The sequence below is a fragment of the Myotis daubentonii genome, chromosome 11, assembly GCF_963259705.1.
Source record: "Myotis daubentonii chromosome 11, mMyoDau2.1, whole genome shotgun sequence".
Lineage (NCBI taxonomy): Eukaryota > Metazoa > Chordata > Mammalia > Chiroptera > Vespertilionidae > Myotis > Myotis daubentonii.
The window spans coordinates 67,145,090-67,160,905 of record NC_081850.1 but is presented as its reverse complement, the minus strand read 5'-3'; the positions used below and the strand labels follow the sequence as shown (position 1 = coordinate 67,160,905).

The window sequence follows — 15,816 nt, the reverse complement described above, 5'->3', positions numbered from 1 at the left end:
TCATTGCACAGATAAGGAGACTGATAATGATAATAACTTCCATTTGAATACTACTTTATCAAACATTTTTACATACATAATTTCATTTTTATTTTGTTTCTCACTAGGTGAGAACATTAGGGTGCCAGATGTTCAAGCTAGATAGCCTGCAGAGCCACTCAGGATATCAACTGGGCAGGTGTTATCCTGCAGTTGAAGCAATGGGAACCCAATGACTAGAGTGGCAAAACTATATTCTAACCCTAGCTTTTAATGACACAAAAGTAAAATTTAAATATGAAAGAACTGTAGAAATCATTTATACCTTTAATATACTGTCTAAATATTTCCCAAGATGAAGGAAGGAAGGAAGGAAGGAAGGAAGGAAGGAAGGAAGGAAGGAAGGAAGGAAGGAAGGAAGGAAGGAAAGAAGGAAGGAAGGAAGGAAGGAAGGAAGGAAGGAAGGAAGGAAGGAAAGAAAGAAAGAAAGAAAGAAAGAAAGAAAGAAAGAAAGAAAGAAAGAAAGAAAGAAAGAAAGAAAGAAAGAAAGAAAGAGAGAAAGAAATAGAAAAAGAGAAACTTACCTGAAGACTCTATGACTGTTACACCAATATAAAGGTACTTATCGTTTAAGTCTTCCAGACTGCTGTAGGACAATTCTTTAACTGCCATTTCGGAGTTCAGTGTGACTTTAGCAACTCCATTTATCAGCTTTTTAAAGGGGGAAAGTGAAAGAGTTATTTCAGAGAAAAACTTATAAGGAAAAATTAACAAAATCTGCATTTACTAGCCTCTCATAGTAAAGGCCAATGTCAGAAGAATGGTTGAGCATCAGCAATAAAGTAAATGACTGGTCTAAAATTAAGCCCAGAATGTTATTTTCTAACTTATACTATTGAATTATAGACATGGGGAGTCTTAAACATCATTTGATTCAACTAGGTCTTTTTTGTAGTAGCGGACAAAGATGTCTTCTTCCAATCCCTGAGTCATCATCTATCTTCCTAGGCCTCTCGGCTTACTTTTGCTCTTAACTGAGAGCTTGTTGGGTTTTACATTTAGTTTGTGATTTGCTGCTTACATATTGAAACATTAATTAAAAACATACAATGAGTAAAGGGATATAGGGTTAAGTCATACTGTATCATTTAATTATTAAGCATAATAGTAAAATAGACTTTGCCTTATTTTTTTCTTCTAAAATTAAATAACTTGAAGCCAGGGATTTTTGTATTATTTGACTTTAAGTCTCAGTGTCTAGCATAGAATCATTAAAAAAAAAATCTTTATTGTTGAAAGTATTACAGAGGTCCCACCCCCCGCACACCCCCCCCCCCTTGATCTCCTCTACCTACCACATTCACATCCCCTCCCCTGGCCTTCCCCACACTATTGTTTGTCCATGGGCTATGCATATAAGTTCTTTGGTTAATCTCTTCTGGCTGCCCCCACTTCCCTCTGAAATACATCTGTTGCATAGCATAGAATCTTGCATTAAAGAGAGGCATCTAGCCCTAGCAGGTTTTGCTCAGTGGTTAGAGCTTTGGCCTACAGACTGAAAAGTCCTGGGTTTGATTCTAGTCAAGGGCACATGCCCAGGCTGTGGGCTTGATCCCCAGTGAGGGGCATGCAGGAGGCAGCCAATCAATGATTCTCTCTCATCATTGATGTTTCTATCTCTCCCTTTCCCTTCCTCTCTGAAATCAATAAAAAATCCTATATAATAAAAGGGTAATATGCAAATTGACCAAACAGCAGAATGACTGGTCACTATGCTGTGCACTGACCACCAGGGGGCAGACGCTCAACGCAGAAGCTGACCCCTGGTGGTCAGTGCGCTCCCACAGGGGGAGCACCACTCAGCCAGAAGCTCAGAAGCCAGGCTCATGGCTGGCAAGCACAGCGGTAGTGATGGCAGCACTAAGGATATCTGACTGCCTTGGGGAGTGGGCCTAAACCATCAGTCGGACATCCTCCAAGGACTCCCAGACTGCAAGAGGGTGCAGGCTGGGCTGAGGGACCGCCCCCCCGCCAAGTATACGAATCTTGTGCACCAGTCATCTAATATATATATATATATATATACACACACACACACACACACATACATACATACTAGGGGCCTGGTGCACAAAGATGCATGCATGGGGCGGGGGTAGGTAGGGTCCCTCAGCCTGACCTGCACCCGCTCCAATCTGGGACCCCTCAGGGGAGCCCACTCCAATCCGGGAGTTTCTGTCTGTCTTTGCAACCATATGAACAAATTGCCTGAGACCCCCAACCCAGTTTGGTTTGTTGCTCACAGAATAACAGAGGCATTTTTTTTTCTTTGCTTCATTGGTGGAGATTTCCTGGAAGTTTTAGAATATCTTCCCTTTAATTTTTCCTAGACATTCTGATTTTACTTATGTTTCTCATCTGTGCTTACCCTCCATCCCCCACTGCAACAGTAACTTGCTCTAGGCTCACTTTGCTCTAGTGTAGGAGATCCATCTGCCACCAGAACTATGATTCCCAGCATTCCTGGTGCTCCCTGTGCTCTGGGCTTCCACTTCCATCCTGGGGCTGCCATCAGAACTACTATTCCCAGAATTCCTGGTGCTCCCCACGCTGGGAGCGACTGAGGGAGCCATGGCCCCCCAAGCCTCCAGCTCTCCTGCTCTGCTCTCTGCCCGGGCGCCTGTGTATGCAAATTAACCCACCATCTTTGTTGGGTTAATTTGCATATTCACCTGATTGGCTGGTGAATATAGTGAAGGGACGGTCAATTTACATGTTTCTCTTTTATTATGTAGGATATTTTTAAAAGAGGCATCTAATTTATATCTTGAACAAATAAAAGTGTCTTTTGAAAAAGCAAAGGCTAATTAACTGGTGATGCAAACTACATGAATATATAACACTGATAATAACATGAGTCCTTATCATCTGTGGTATAATGTAAAAATCAATGAATAAGGGAAAAGGGGACCAGGGCTCTAATCTGGTCCCAGCAACCACTAGCTCTTACTTAACCTTGGACAAGTAACTTCCCAAAAAATTGGTTATTGGTGGAAATGCAGTGCCCACCACTGAAAGTGAGGTATCCCTTTCCCTACTAGGTGCTGAGGGGTCAGATCCTCATGATATCTCAAGAAAAAGAATTTTCTGAGATTTACACCAGTGGATGAGTGATTTTTACTTGTGTGAAATTATATTCTTGTGTCTGTAAAGTCCCATTTCCCTTAAACCAGTCCTGGAAGAAGTGCAGCTAGGGATTCAGCAGAACAAGAAGCAAAGCCAGTGTGCTGAGATTCTGGTCCATGGTGGAGCTGGGTCTGGTGTAGCATTAGGCTAGTTATAGTCCATCAGTCCAGTGTGTCTGTTACCCATGGGCCATGTGGGCAAATGCAGGAGTGTGAGAGCCCCTGCTGGCCAGGAATCAAGCAAAAGAGATAACTCCTTTATTTAAGAAATTTAAATATCTCAAATTTCATGCCTTTGCAGTGGCCACGCCTACTCTGGCCAATGACCTATTTCCAGGTATGAATGACAGGCAAATACCTTCCCTATTTCACTCAGACTTTATTGGGCATGTGTCTAAATTGCAGCTTTCTGGCAAAGCTGCACAAATGGAATGCCTATACTATTTGGCTTTCCTCCTTCTCCTTTTCTATTAATTAACAACTGGGTTCCTTACAATGGTATCAAATTCATTCACTCATAAGTATATAGAGAGTAGTACCTACTATTTGCCAGGAACCATGCTGGCTCTGAGTATATAGTGGGAACAATTCAGATTCACAAGGGGTTTAGTGTAGACAATGATAGAAAAGTAAATAAACCATTACTATTAACATTTTGGAAGGATAACTCTGTTGGGGGGTGCTGCTCTGTACATTGTAGGAGTGTAGCAGCACTCCTGATCTCTATCTATGAAATGCCAGTAGCATCTTCTTCCCCAGTTATGACAATGACAAATGTCTGTGGGACATCTCAAAATTTCCCCTTAGTGGTAAAAATAGTCCTTGGTTGAGAATAAATCGTAAAACGTACTCTACTAAGAGAGGCTCAAGGCCTAAGGGAGTACCTGGCAGAGGCAGTTAACCCAGTTGAGAGGAATCAGGGAGACTTCCCAAGAAAAGGTGTCAAGGTTGAGACTTAAAGTCTGAGGAGGAATTAGCCAGACAAAGAAGAGGTTGGAGGGGACAAAGGGGAAGAGTATTCTCAAGAGGAGCAATATTGCAAAGACCTGGAAGCAAGAGAGACTAGTGTAAGGGAGAGGAAGGTGGGAAGTGCCAGGAGATAGGCTGGTGAGGGAGGCTGATGTCATGGCAAGTTGGCTTTATCCTAAGGACAATAAGAAGCCAATGGAGAGTTTTCAGCTTCCATTTCCCATCCCTATATAAAATTAGGGATCAGACTAGATAATTTTAAAGTTATTTTCCATCTCTAGCATTCATAATGTATCTTTAGGTACGACTGAACATCTTAACATCTTACCATTGTGCTTCGCATTGCCTTTTCCATCATTTCTTTGTTATCATCATGTAAGTCATCTTTTATTCCAAAAGAGACAAAAACTTCAGCCTCAGCAACTACTTTGTTATAAAAATATCTGTCAAACAATAATACCATGAGATTATTTGGCTATCAAGGTTATAAAAATAAAATTCAGATAAACTAACAATTTGAAATTACATTGTATACTTGATACACTTTAAATTGTCTTCCATCTACAATTACATTTCATCCTCATAAAATTACAATAATAAAGCCAAAGTGCAGATTTTATGACTATGTGCTTGATGAAAAAACTGATCTTGAGGAAATCAAAAGACTCAGGTCCGGAGCCCTTTCCTACAGAACACAAAGCTTCCTTGATGATTTTGATGTCAGTGGGGAGCTCCCTCCTATTTCCTTTTATGTATTTAAAAGCAGCATGCCCAATCTTACTGTTATGTGAGATAAATTTTATTTTAATTCTAATTGTATATTAAACCTTTTTAGTTTAGAAATAAAGTAAGAGTAAAGGAAATTTTCCACACAGCAAATAATACTATAACAGGAACTAACTTTCCTTATTGAGAGTTTGAACAAATAGTGTCTCCATTAGAAGAAATTACTTTTTATAATTCCATGTCAGGTGAGCCTTTTATGTGTTTTAGACAAAGTAACAAATACTCTATTTTAGAAGAGAGGCAGTACAGGGAAGCATTTGAGGGCCTGGACTTAGAACCAGACAGATTGTGTGGCTTACTAGCTGTGCAATCTTGGGCAAATTACTGAACATTTCGGTACCTCCATTTTTTGGTTTAAAATGGGGGTAGTAATAGTATCTACCTCATAGTGTTCATAAAGATTAAATGAGCTAATATATACAGAGTGCTTCAAAACTGCCTGATAATATAGTTATGTAAATTGGTTATTGTTATTAATAACTACATGATATTGCCTTTTTAAATGACCTAAACTTTTATGGTAGATTGCTTGTAAAACTAGCCCCAATTTCCACTTGCCCATATGTTCACCATCTTTGCAGCTATTTATGTGCAAAGAGTGTGAAGAGAGTCTATTTCCTCCTGGGCTGATCTTGTAACTTGCTTTGGACAAAAGAATGTGGTGGAAATGACGGTGTGCCAGTCTCAAGCTTAGGCCTTTAGAGGATTTTTATGCTTTCATATTTTCTCTTCAAGTATTTCTGCTGCTACTAGCCTGTTAGTTGATGAGAGATGCACATAGTCCAATCATCCTTGTAGCTTCAGTTAACTGGCAGCCAATTACCAGACATGTGAGTAAGACCTGCCTAAACCAGCCAGCCTCCAGCTGACCTGCCAAATGACTGCAGGTACGTGGGTGAGTCCAGCTGAGATGAGCCTAGTCCAGATCAGCAGAACTGCCAGCTAACTCATAAACAGTCATCGTTTTAAGGCATTGAGTCTTGAGGTAGTTATGGAGCACTAGTTGGCTGATTAAGCCATTAATAAATTAAAAGGAAAGAAGGCTTCATATCTCAGTCCCAATATCCTAAATCATGCTGTTTCCTAAATGTACACAATGATTCTTTAGGATTATTTTTGCTGGTGAATAACAACAAAGCTAAAATCAGAACCAGCTCACATCAGAATGAGCAAATAAACTATAGGTATAATGTCTCCTCAATCAGTCAATCCCAAACTCATGGCAGACATTGCCAATAAATCACAGATCTCAACAACATAAATGTATTAAATCAACATATTGTGCATCTTAAACATTCACAATGTTACATGTCAATTACATCTCAATAAAGCTGGAAAAAAAATCACAGATCTCATTTTGGATAACTGCCACCAACCAGAGTTGGCACTTAATTTAGCTGGATAATATGAAAAATAACTTTCTTACCTTGCTTTTATAGTAATTTCAAAATTATTAAAGTTCTTATAACCAATGAAACTATTTTCTGGTTCTATTGAGATAGAAAACTGTGGCAACACTGAAAATAAAAAGGAAAAGGCAATATTACCACTTAAATTAGAGCAGCCTTCTGTCTGGTAAAATTGATGTAACATCAACACAACATCCAGCTGTAGTTATCATCATTATCAGGGACAACAACAACAATTACAACATCACTGGGAAGTCTCCTACTCCACCAATCGGAAGTCAATCCAGCTATCTATGTATCAGAAGCACTTTGTTTATACTCAGATTACAGCATTTATTATAGGCAATTGTTTATTTCCTTGACTAGAGTGTGGATTCCTTGAAAATAAAATGTTCTCTATATATCTTTGTATATCTTCCCCTCTCATCCTTGTCATAAGTCTTAAATATAATAAATGCTTATTAAATTAAAAATAGAAAATTCCTGCTTATTTAACATTTCCCTTTTTTGTCCAGTAGATAAAATCCACCCAGTCCAAAATTCTAGCATAAAACTCTGACTTTAGTCAAGAAGAGAGAGTTTATGCCCAGACAGCGTGGCTCAATGGTTGAATGTTGACCTATGAACCAGGAGGTCATGGTTCGATTCCAGTCAGGGCACATGCCCAGGTTGCAGGCTTGATCCCCAGTGGGGGGCATGTAGGAGTCAGAGGACCAGTGATTCTCTCTGATCATTGATGTTTCTATCTCCCTCTCCCTTCCTCTCTGAAATCAATAAAAATATATTTTAAAAAAAGAAAAGAGAGTTTAAAATGAACTATAAGAAATAATACCCATGCAAAAGTAGAAACTAGAGCAGAAAGGAGTTGGGTTATCCCCGCTTTTCTTTTCTTTTCTTTCTTTCTTTTTTTTTTTTTTTTGATTGCCCAAGAGAAAATAGTATCACCGGTTGAAATGTCACTGTTTTCTCTTTATACTTCCTCAGATTGTGTACCAGGGCTTCTGGATTCTAATTCTATTAACCTACACAGCAGTTAATAGAAAATTGGATGATTGAGTGACCCTGATATTGTGGACATAGACTGGCAAACAACTGTAAGTGAGATAGTTAGCTACAGATACGGTTCATGTGTTTTCTGGATGGTGAAGGCTAGAAGTAAAAGCACAATGCAATTTTCTACTCTAGGCTGTGTTCCTGTGTTATCAAAGATCCAGGTAGATGTGCTCTCTCCAGGATATAAAATGCAAGAAAATATTTCACCCTTTCATCCATATAGCAGGGACACTCCTGTCAACAGTGATATACCAGTGAACAAAATTGACACAAACCCTGTCCTTAATGAGCTCACAGTCAAGCAGGGAAGACAAGCATAAGCACAGATAAACACCTAAGTCACAGTTATGAAAACAGATATGAAGAAATACAGAGACTCCTACTCAGGAAAGAGAATTCAGGGAAAGCTTTTCTGAATAAATGGCTTTTCAATTGAGACTTGAAAGGTGAGTAGGAACTGGCTAGGCAATGAGGGAGGGAAAAGTGTTGTAGGCAGATGGAATATCATGCACAAAGTACCCACTGTTGGAGGGAAGCAAGGGTGAGAGTGGTATAAAATGAGGCTGAAGAGGAGGCAGGCCAGCTCAAATTAGAGATTTTGATTTTCATTATAAAAGGAATGAGGGATTATTGGGGACTTTTCAATAGTGATATAACATGATGAGATTTGCATTTCAACATTATTTTGGCTAAAACCAAGGGGGAAGAGTTTGGAAGCAGAGCTAGCAACCAAGAGGCTTTGCAGTAATCCAGGAGAGAGCTTGTTGATGAATAGATGAGGGTGACCACAGATAATAAGAGGTGTATGAATTTTAGATATATACAGAAAGCAGCAAAAACACTTGGAGTAAGGGAGGTTGGTTGTAATTATATGTATTGAGAGTCTATCATCTTTACTTATTTATTTTTATTGATTTCAGAGAGGAAGGGAAAGGGATAAAGGGATAGAAACATCAATGATGAGAAAGAATCATTAATCGGCTGCCTCCTGCACATCCCTAGTTCATAGGTTGACACTCAACCACTGATCCACACTGTCTGGGCAAGCCTATAATCCTTAAAGTTGAGTTTCATTGTAACAAATCTGTTTTCACTGCTTTGTTTAATTGTTAAATTTGTGTGTTTATTTTCCATATTAAGAGTTTCATGGCGAATTAAAAATGATTTCAAGAAAGTTAAATTTGATATTAGAGCACACAAATACTCTAATAAACAACTATTAAAAACTGAAAGATTAATCTATTTAGACATTAATTATTAGTCCTTTAATGTGATTGATTTCAAAATAAGAATATCTTTAATTTCCAAATAAATATATTAGGGATTTGTGAAGCAGAAGAAAAACAGCATTGGACTAGAGGTAAGGAAATCCAATTGCTGTCCTTGTTCTGTCACTAATTGGTTGTAATGACTTCAGTAAATCATCGATTAGTCTTTCTGGGTTCCATTTACCTCATCTCTGAGTAAGTTTCTCCTAAAATCATAACCTGGAAAAATAATTTCACTAGTCAAGCTCCTCAGGAGGCTAGGACTCTTCGGGTTCTATGATGAGGAACAAAAGTCCAGAGAGGTTGGTGTGCTTATTCAAGGTTAACAAGAGCATGCTGAAACTAGAGCGTAGGCATGGGGACAATCACTCTCACCCCTCCACCAGTACTTCTGACCATATCAGTAGGTTGCCTTTTCTTCAGGGATTGAGTTTACATTAAAGTCATTAATGAAAATAATTACTGCAAAAGCATTAACTCTTTATAAATTTTTAATTTGTCAAAAATTACCATATTCTTTAACTTCAAAATATGCAGTTCCAGTTGTTGAAAAGTCCTCTTTATATTTAGCTTGAATTTTCCACATACCATATCTGTGAAAGCAAGAAATTTAAAATTACATAAGTTTCCAAATATTTTTAATTTACCCAGCAGAAATCTAATCAATTCTTGTTTTAAGGAGGGGAAAGTAAGTTAATATAGTCTAAGTGATATATTTTATTTGCAATAAATGGAAATAACTGAGTGTTTTGGAGATATTAGACACTGTTTAGTAACTAGTTTTTCATATGTTGTGTTATTTTTTCAGGTACTTTATCTTAATATTGTCAATAGCTTTGAATTGAAGAGCTTGTGATACTTGAGAATTTACTTGATTCTGGAGCTTTATTATATTTTTAATATAATATTGAAATCTACACTATAGTAGGACATTCATAATAATGTCTCTAGAAACATATAATTCGGGTCAAGCCCATCCAGATGATAAGATTCACACCTCATGTATAAGAAGCTATAGCTGGAGACAAAGTATGGCCTGTTCAAAGAGGAAAATTATCTGGGTTTAATTAAAAACCTTCAGTCAAAAATATTCACTGAGCACTGGATTAAACACTGTAGATAAAAATAATAAACACGATAAAAGGGTCCGTCTTCATAGAGCTAATAGTCCATGGGATTTCAAATTTTTACATTTCCATTTATTAGCAGATTGAATACTTGGGAAAGTTACTTAACCTCATTTGTGAAATGGGAAAGACAATTATCTACTTTGTGTACTGGTTATCAATCAATACATTGAATATTATCATCATCATTAATTCTATGTGCCTGTTATGTTGAAGTGCTGGAGATAAAACAGTGAACAATAAAAACACCATCCTTGTTCTCAAGGACTTTACAGTCTAGTGGGAATAAAAGGCAAGTAAATAACTAAATAAATAATTGTAAAATTGAAATAAGTGCCACTAAGGAATAGAGAATAAAAGAAAGAGAGGGACTACATTAGATCATGTGTCCAGGACTAATGTCTTTGAAAAGGGAGCATTTAACCTGTTTTCTACAGAATGGGAAGAAGCCAGCTTTATGAAGAACAAGGTAAAACACTATTAAGCAGAGGAAACAACATGTGCAAAGGTACAAAAATACTGGCCATGAGAAGCTATCATGGTTGACACATAATCTGTCACAGAGCAAATGGCACAAGATGAAGAAATTATAACAGTTGGAGAAATGATAATAGTTGTAAAATATTCTGTGCTACAGAGTATGTAATATTTTCAAGAAAGTATACAATTTAAAAATTATCCAAATTATTTAAATTCCCCAATTTAATCCAAATTTCTAGATAATCTTCAGTATAGTAAATTAACTGTAAACTACCTTCTAGAGAACAAAGCAAAAATTACCATAAAAAGATTTTTACTTTAAAGTAATTTGGCCATTTATAGGTGCACCTATCTTATTTGTCCTACTCTAAACAACTTGAAGGCAGGAACTGTGGATTCTTCATTCCTATTTTATATCTCTCATTCCTCTTGTACTTTGCACATACTAGGAATGTGTTCACTAAATATTTTTTACATTGGATTCTGTTTAAACATATTCTTAAATCTTTTAACATGACGCCAAATGGGAGAAATAGCTCCAAGAACATCCTCCCTCTTGAAATATGATAGTCTATGCAGAAAAGACTACAAATAGTAATATATTTATAACTTTCAGAGCAAGGCACAGGACCACACTAGCCTTTTAGACTGATAGTCTATTTGATTTTCTTAAAGGATGGAAGGTTGATGGTTTTGATCTTTAAAAAAAGAAAGTAAGAAAGAAAGCCAGCCAGCCTGGGGTCTATTTTTTTTCCTCTTCCAAAGTTTAATTTCTATGTGTAAAGAAAATTGATGAGAAGTATTGGGAAATTCTCCTCTCCCCTACCCCAGAAATTGAGTCTAGCTTCTCATTACTCTTTAAAAGATTTTGCATATCTTCATTTCTTTCACAGTAGGTTGCTTCATTTGACTGGTGATCTGCCTCACCACCAAAAGTTCCAGATGTGTTTTTTTAAAGAAAACTTTATTAACAAATATTTTAAAATACCTAGGATTAGATAGGTTAACGCCGGAGTTTGCTGCTTTGAACAACTACTTCAAAAGTGAAACCAAAAAACGGAAGGGACATCACCCAGAACCACAGGAACGCTGGCTGAGTGGAAGTCCTACAACTAGGAGGAAAGAGAAACGCACATGGACACTCAGAGGAGGCGCAGTGGTGAAGTCAAATTCTGAGGTGCGGAGTGGGCTGGCGGCGGAGGGCGCGGTTGTTGTTTTCAATCGGGAGGGAGTCGCAGACTCTGAGCACCAGATCCGGGCGAGTCTTTAGGGACCCAGACTCAAACAGGAGAAGCGGGACTGTCTGGCTTTGGTCAGAGCGAGTGCAGCTTTCTCTCCCAGCTTTGCAGCGGGTGCTGGGACTCAGAGAGGCAGAGCCCCTGGGGACAGGACTGAGAGCCGCCATAACTGCTCTCTCCGGCCCACCCTGTTGATCCTGTGCGACCCGCCCCGCCCAAGCCCTGCACAGAGGCATTTGCCGGATAGCCTCAGGCAAAGGCTAGATTAGCACCTCCCTAGAGGACAGAAGTTCTCTCACTGCTGACACAGCTGATTCTCATAGCCACTTGGCCTGGAGGTCAAACCCTCCCTGGAATTAGCTACAACAATCAAGATTTATCTATAAGACTGCGAACAAAGACCACTAGGGGGTGCACCAAGGAAGCATAACAAAATGCGGAGACAAAGAAACAGGACAAAATTGTCAATGGAAGAAATAGAGTTCAGAACCACACTTTTAAGGTCTCTCAAGAACTGTTTAGAAGCTGCCGATAAACTTAATGAGATCTACACGAAAACTAATAAGACCCTCGATCTTATATTGGGGAACCAACTAGAAATTAAGCACACACAGACTGAAATAACAAATATTATACAGACGCCCGACAGCAGACCAGAGGAGCGCAAGAATCAAGTCAATGATTTGAAATGCGAGGAAGCAAAAAACATCCAACCGGAAAAGCAAAATGAAAAAAGAATCCAAAAATGCGAGGATAGTGTAAGGAGCCTCTGGGACAGCTTCAAGCGTACCAACATCAGAATTATAGGGGTGCCAGAAGATGAGAGAGAGCAAGATATTGAAAACCTATTTGAAGAAATAATGACAGAAAACTTCCCCCACCTGGTGAAAGAAATGGACTTACAGGTCCAAGAAGCGCGGAGAACCCCAAACAAAAGGAATCCAAAGAGGACCACACCAAGACACATCATAATTAAAATGCCAAGAGCAAAAGATAAAGAGAGAATCTTAAAAACAGCAAGAGAAAGAAACTCAGTTACCTACAAGGGAATACCCATACGACTGTCAGCTGATTTCTCAACAGAAACTTTGCAGGCCAGAAGGGAGTGGCAAGAAATATTCAAAGTGATGAATACCAAGAACCTACAACCAAGATTACTTTATCCAGCAAAGCTATCATTCAGAATTGAAGGTCAGATAAAGAGCTTCACAGATAAGGAAAAGCTAAAGGAGTTCATCACCACCAAACCAGGATTATATGAAATGCTGAAAGGTATCCTTTAAGAAGAGGAAGAGGAAGAAAAAGGTAAAGATACAAATTATGAACAACAAACATGCATCTATCAACAAGTGAATCTAAGAATCAAGTGAATAAATAATCTGATGAACAGAATGAACTGTTGATTATAATAGAATCAGGGACATAGAAAGGGAATGGACTGACTATTCTTGGGGGGGAAAGGGGTGTGGGAGATGTGGGAAGAGACTGGACAAAAATCGTGCACCTATGGATGAGGACAGTGGGTGGGGAGTGAGGGCGGAGGGTGGGGCGGGAACTGGGAGGAGGGGAGTTATGGGGGGGAAAAAAAGAGGAACAAATGTAATAATCTGAACAATAAAGATTTAATTTAAAAAAAAAGGAAAAAAAATAAAATAAAATACCTAGGATTAGATGGAATCTTGAAGTCAGGAAAAGAGATAATTCCAGTATAATCACTTTCTTCTACAATGTCAACTCCTGATCCTTGAGGATCCTTTGAATAAAAACAAACAACATCAAAGCATATAAACCGAATTTTAAAAATTAACTGATTATATTATATTTGATCTACAGAAATATTTACTAACAAATATCCATGTCTTCAAATTAAATATGAAGGAGAAAGATTATTTAAATGTGTGGAAGGCAAATATGGCTCATTTAAGCCACATCCCTCTCTCTTTTTGGACCCCTTCTCCCTCTCTTGACACACACACAGACACACACACACACACACACACACACACACGCGCGCGCGCGTATAAATTAGTTTCCAGGTATCCTAGTCTCAGTTATTTACATGAGATTCAACTCTATCTAGTATAACTAAAAAAACAAAGTATAGAAATAACTGATGTTATAATTAATCAAATGTGAACTCATAGGCTTTATAGATACCAAAATACATTTATTAGCTAGATACTTTATAGTTGCAGTATGGTCATTTTGAGCTTGATAAAACATTCAAATTAGTTAAACAAATTTTAAAGTTTTCATAAAGCTTTCCCATAAGCTTCCTTTTCTGTGTGGGCTTGGAAATTATTTAAATGAGGTTTCTTATTTTCTTTGGACTACATGTAGAGGTCCATTTTGAACTTAACCCAGAAATTTACCACTATATGCCTTGACTGTGAAATTAATGGTCGGATTTTTGAGGTATTTTTTTTCTTGAGTTGCAAAGGTCCATTTTGAAAAAGAATTAGAATTGAGGCAAAATATCTTCTAGGTTGATCTTTATCCCTGCAGTCCATTGTACACTGTGCTTCTTCTAAGATGATCTCTCTCAAGTACTATTTTTGTTAAGGGCAGAAATAGAATAGTGGGGAATAGCTATAGTTATAAAGAATATTAATCATGCTCTGTTAACTGTGATTGTTTTGTTCTGATTAAAGAAAGCATGCTCTGACCTGGCTGGGAGTTGTATGCCCCTGGACCTGGGAGTTGAACTCGAAATGTGGTCCATTCTCCTTATCTGAGAACTGCCTATCATCATGGAAAGATGAACAATTTTGTTGCCAAATCAATGGAATCCTGGGTTGTAACCACCTGGAAGCACCTACCCTTTGTAACCGCTAGCCTGCATTGTCTGTAATCTGTAACCATTTTACCCATTCCTAATCTTTGTCCTTCTACCCAATATAAGCAACTTGTTTATAGGGGGAACGAAAGGGGGTGTGTGGGACAGATTTCTGTGGATGACCACTGCTCTCCGATGTTGCCGGCAATATTGGAAAATAAAACGCTCATATACGATTCAATCCTGTCTCTGCTTAATTGGCTCAAGTAGTGACAGGCAACCCAGACCCCTTCACTGTCGCGTTTCATTTTCAGGACACTTTCTGCATGCTGACTCTCCACTGCTCTAGGATCAAATTCCTCAATCCTGTCTTCCTGGGACAGCTCTTACACAGGACAACTGGCATCCATTCTTCCTTGTGTGGTGTCAGGATTCTACATCACTCAAGTGCAACCACTGAGAGGGGTAGAAGGTAGAATCAACAGCATCTGACCACATGCTCTAGTATTTTCTGACAGAAAAAGGGTATTTGAGCTGACTGCCTCTCCTTAGTTCTCTTCCAGACTTCTGACATCAGTCAGCCAGTTTATGTACTATCCCCATTTCTTACTGTCATAGCTAAATTCATGCTATATATTACCATGGGAAGTTTTTCATTATTTAAAAAAACCCTATGGCTATTCCTTTCATTAAGACACAGCTTAAGATTTCCTTTACGTATTCAATTACAGAAAAGGATTACATCATCCTTCAATCTCAGCCCTATTTTGTCTTCCCTCTGAGCTTATGGGTCATTTGTCCTATTGTACAATTAGGAGAAAAGGTGCTGCAGCCTACAGTGAAGGACCATTACTAATACACCTATACTGTTAATAAGTAACTGCTCATCTTTACCTCATGATTTAGCACTATTTTTCATGTGTTAGTATGTTAGTTATTAAACTCCAAGGTCCTCAAATGTAAATTTCATTGATTATAATTCTTTATCTTGAATTGTACAAATAAAATTCTCATAATAGATATTCAATTAATTCTTAGTGATTGACTGATGTTCTTAAAGAACGAAATCATGAAGTATATATTTAAATGATTTAGTTTAAAATCGTTGAGGTTTCATTTTCACGACTTCTTTACACATGCCAATTTTAGAGATATAGACATACAATGTTATATTCACAGAAAGTGTTCAGTCACCATTTACTGAGCACTGAATGAGCTCATATGGCATTGGGGTAGGGTTATGAAATAATGTATCTTATCCTAAAATGAGTTAAATTATTATTTAAATAAATAACATACTTACTATGAAAGTTAAGACAATTTCTCTTTTGGCTGGCTTCAAGTCATCATTCAGTGAATAAACTCTAACCTTTACTGTAAGAATAATTGATAGCATCAAAAACTCTGTTAAACACAAGGGTATTTTAGTTTTTTAAACAATAATCATTCTTTAAAATGATGAATCTCATTAAAATAAATCAATACATGGTCAATACACGAAATCTGTTTTTGAAAGAAAGAAAAAGTTAGTCTGCAGATATATAAA

At 37.8% G+C, this 15,816-nt stretch overlaps 1 protein-coding gene across 1 annotated transcript in view; it reads right to left on the bottom strand.

Moving 5' to 3' along the window:
* C5 (complement C5) overlaps positions 1-15,816 on the bottom strand; it is a 90,405-nt gene that overhangs the window by 67,228 nt on the left and 7,361 nt on the right. Inside the window, exons 4-9 of the mRNA XM_059657793.1 lie at positions 15,574-15,644; positions 13,156-13,247; positions 9,160-9,242; positions 6,346-6,436; positions 4,462-4,576; positions 564-690 (exon numbers count right to left, since the gene is read on the bottom strand). Of these exons, the coding sequence (XP_059513776.1) occupies positions 564-690; positions 4,462-4,576; positions 6,346-6,436; positions 9,160-9,242; positions 13,156-13,247; positions 15,574-15,644 (579 nt within the window). The remainder of the gene's footprint in view (positions 1-563; positions 691-4,461; positions 4,577-6,345; positions 6,437-9,159; positions 9,243-13,155; positions 13,248-15,573; positions 15,645-15,816) is intronic.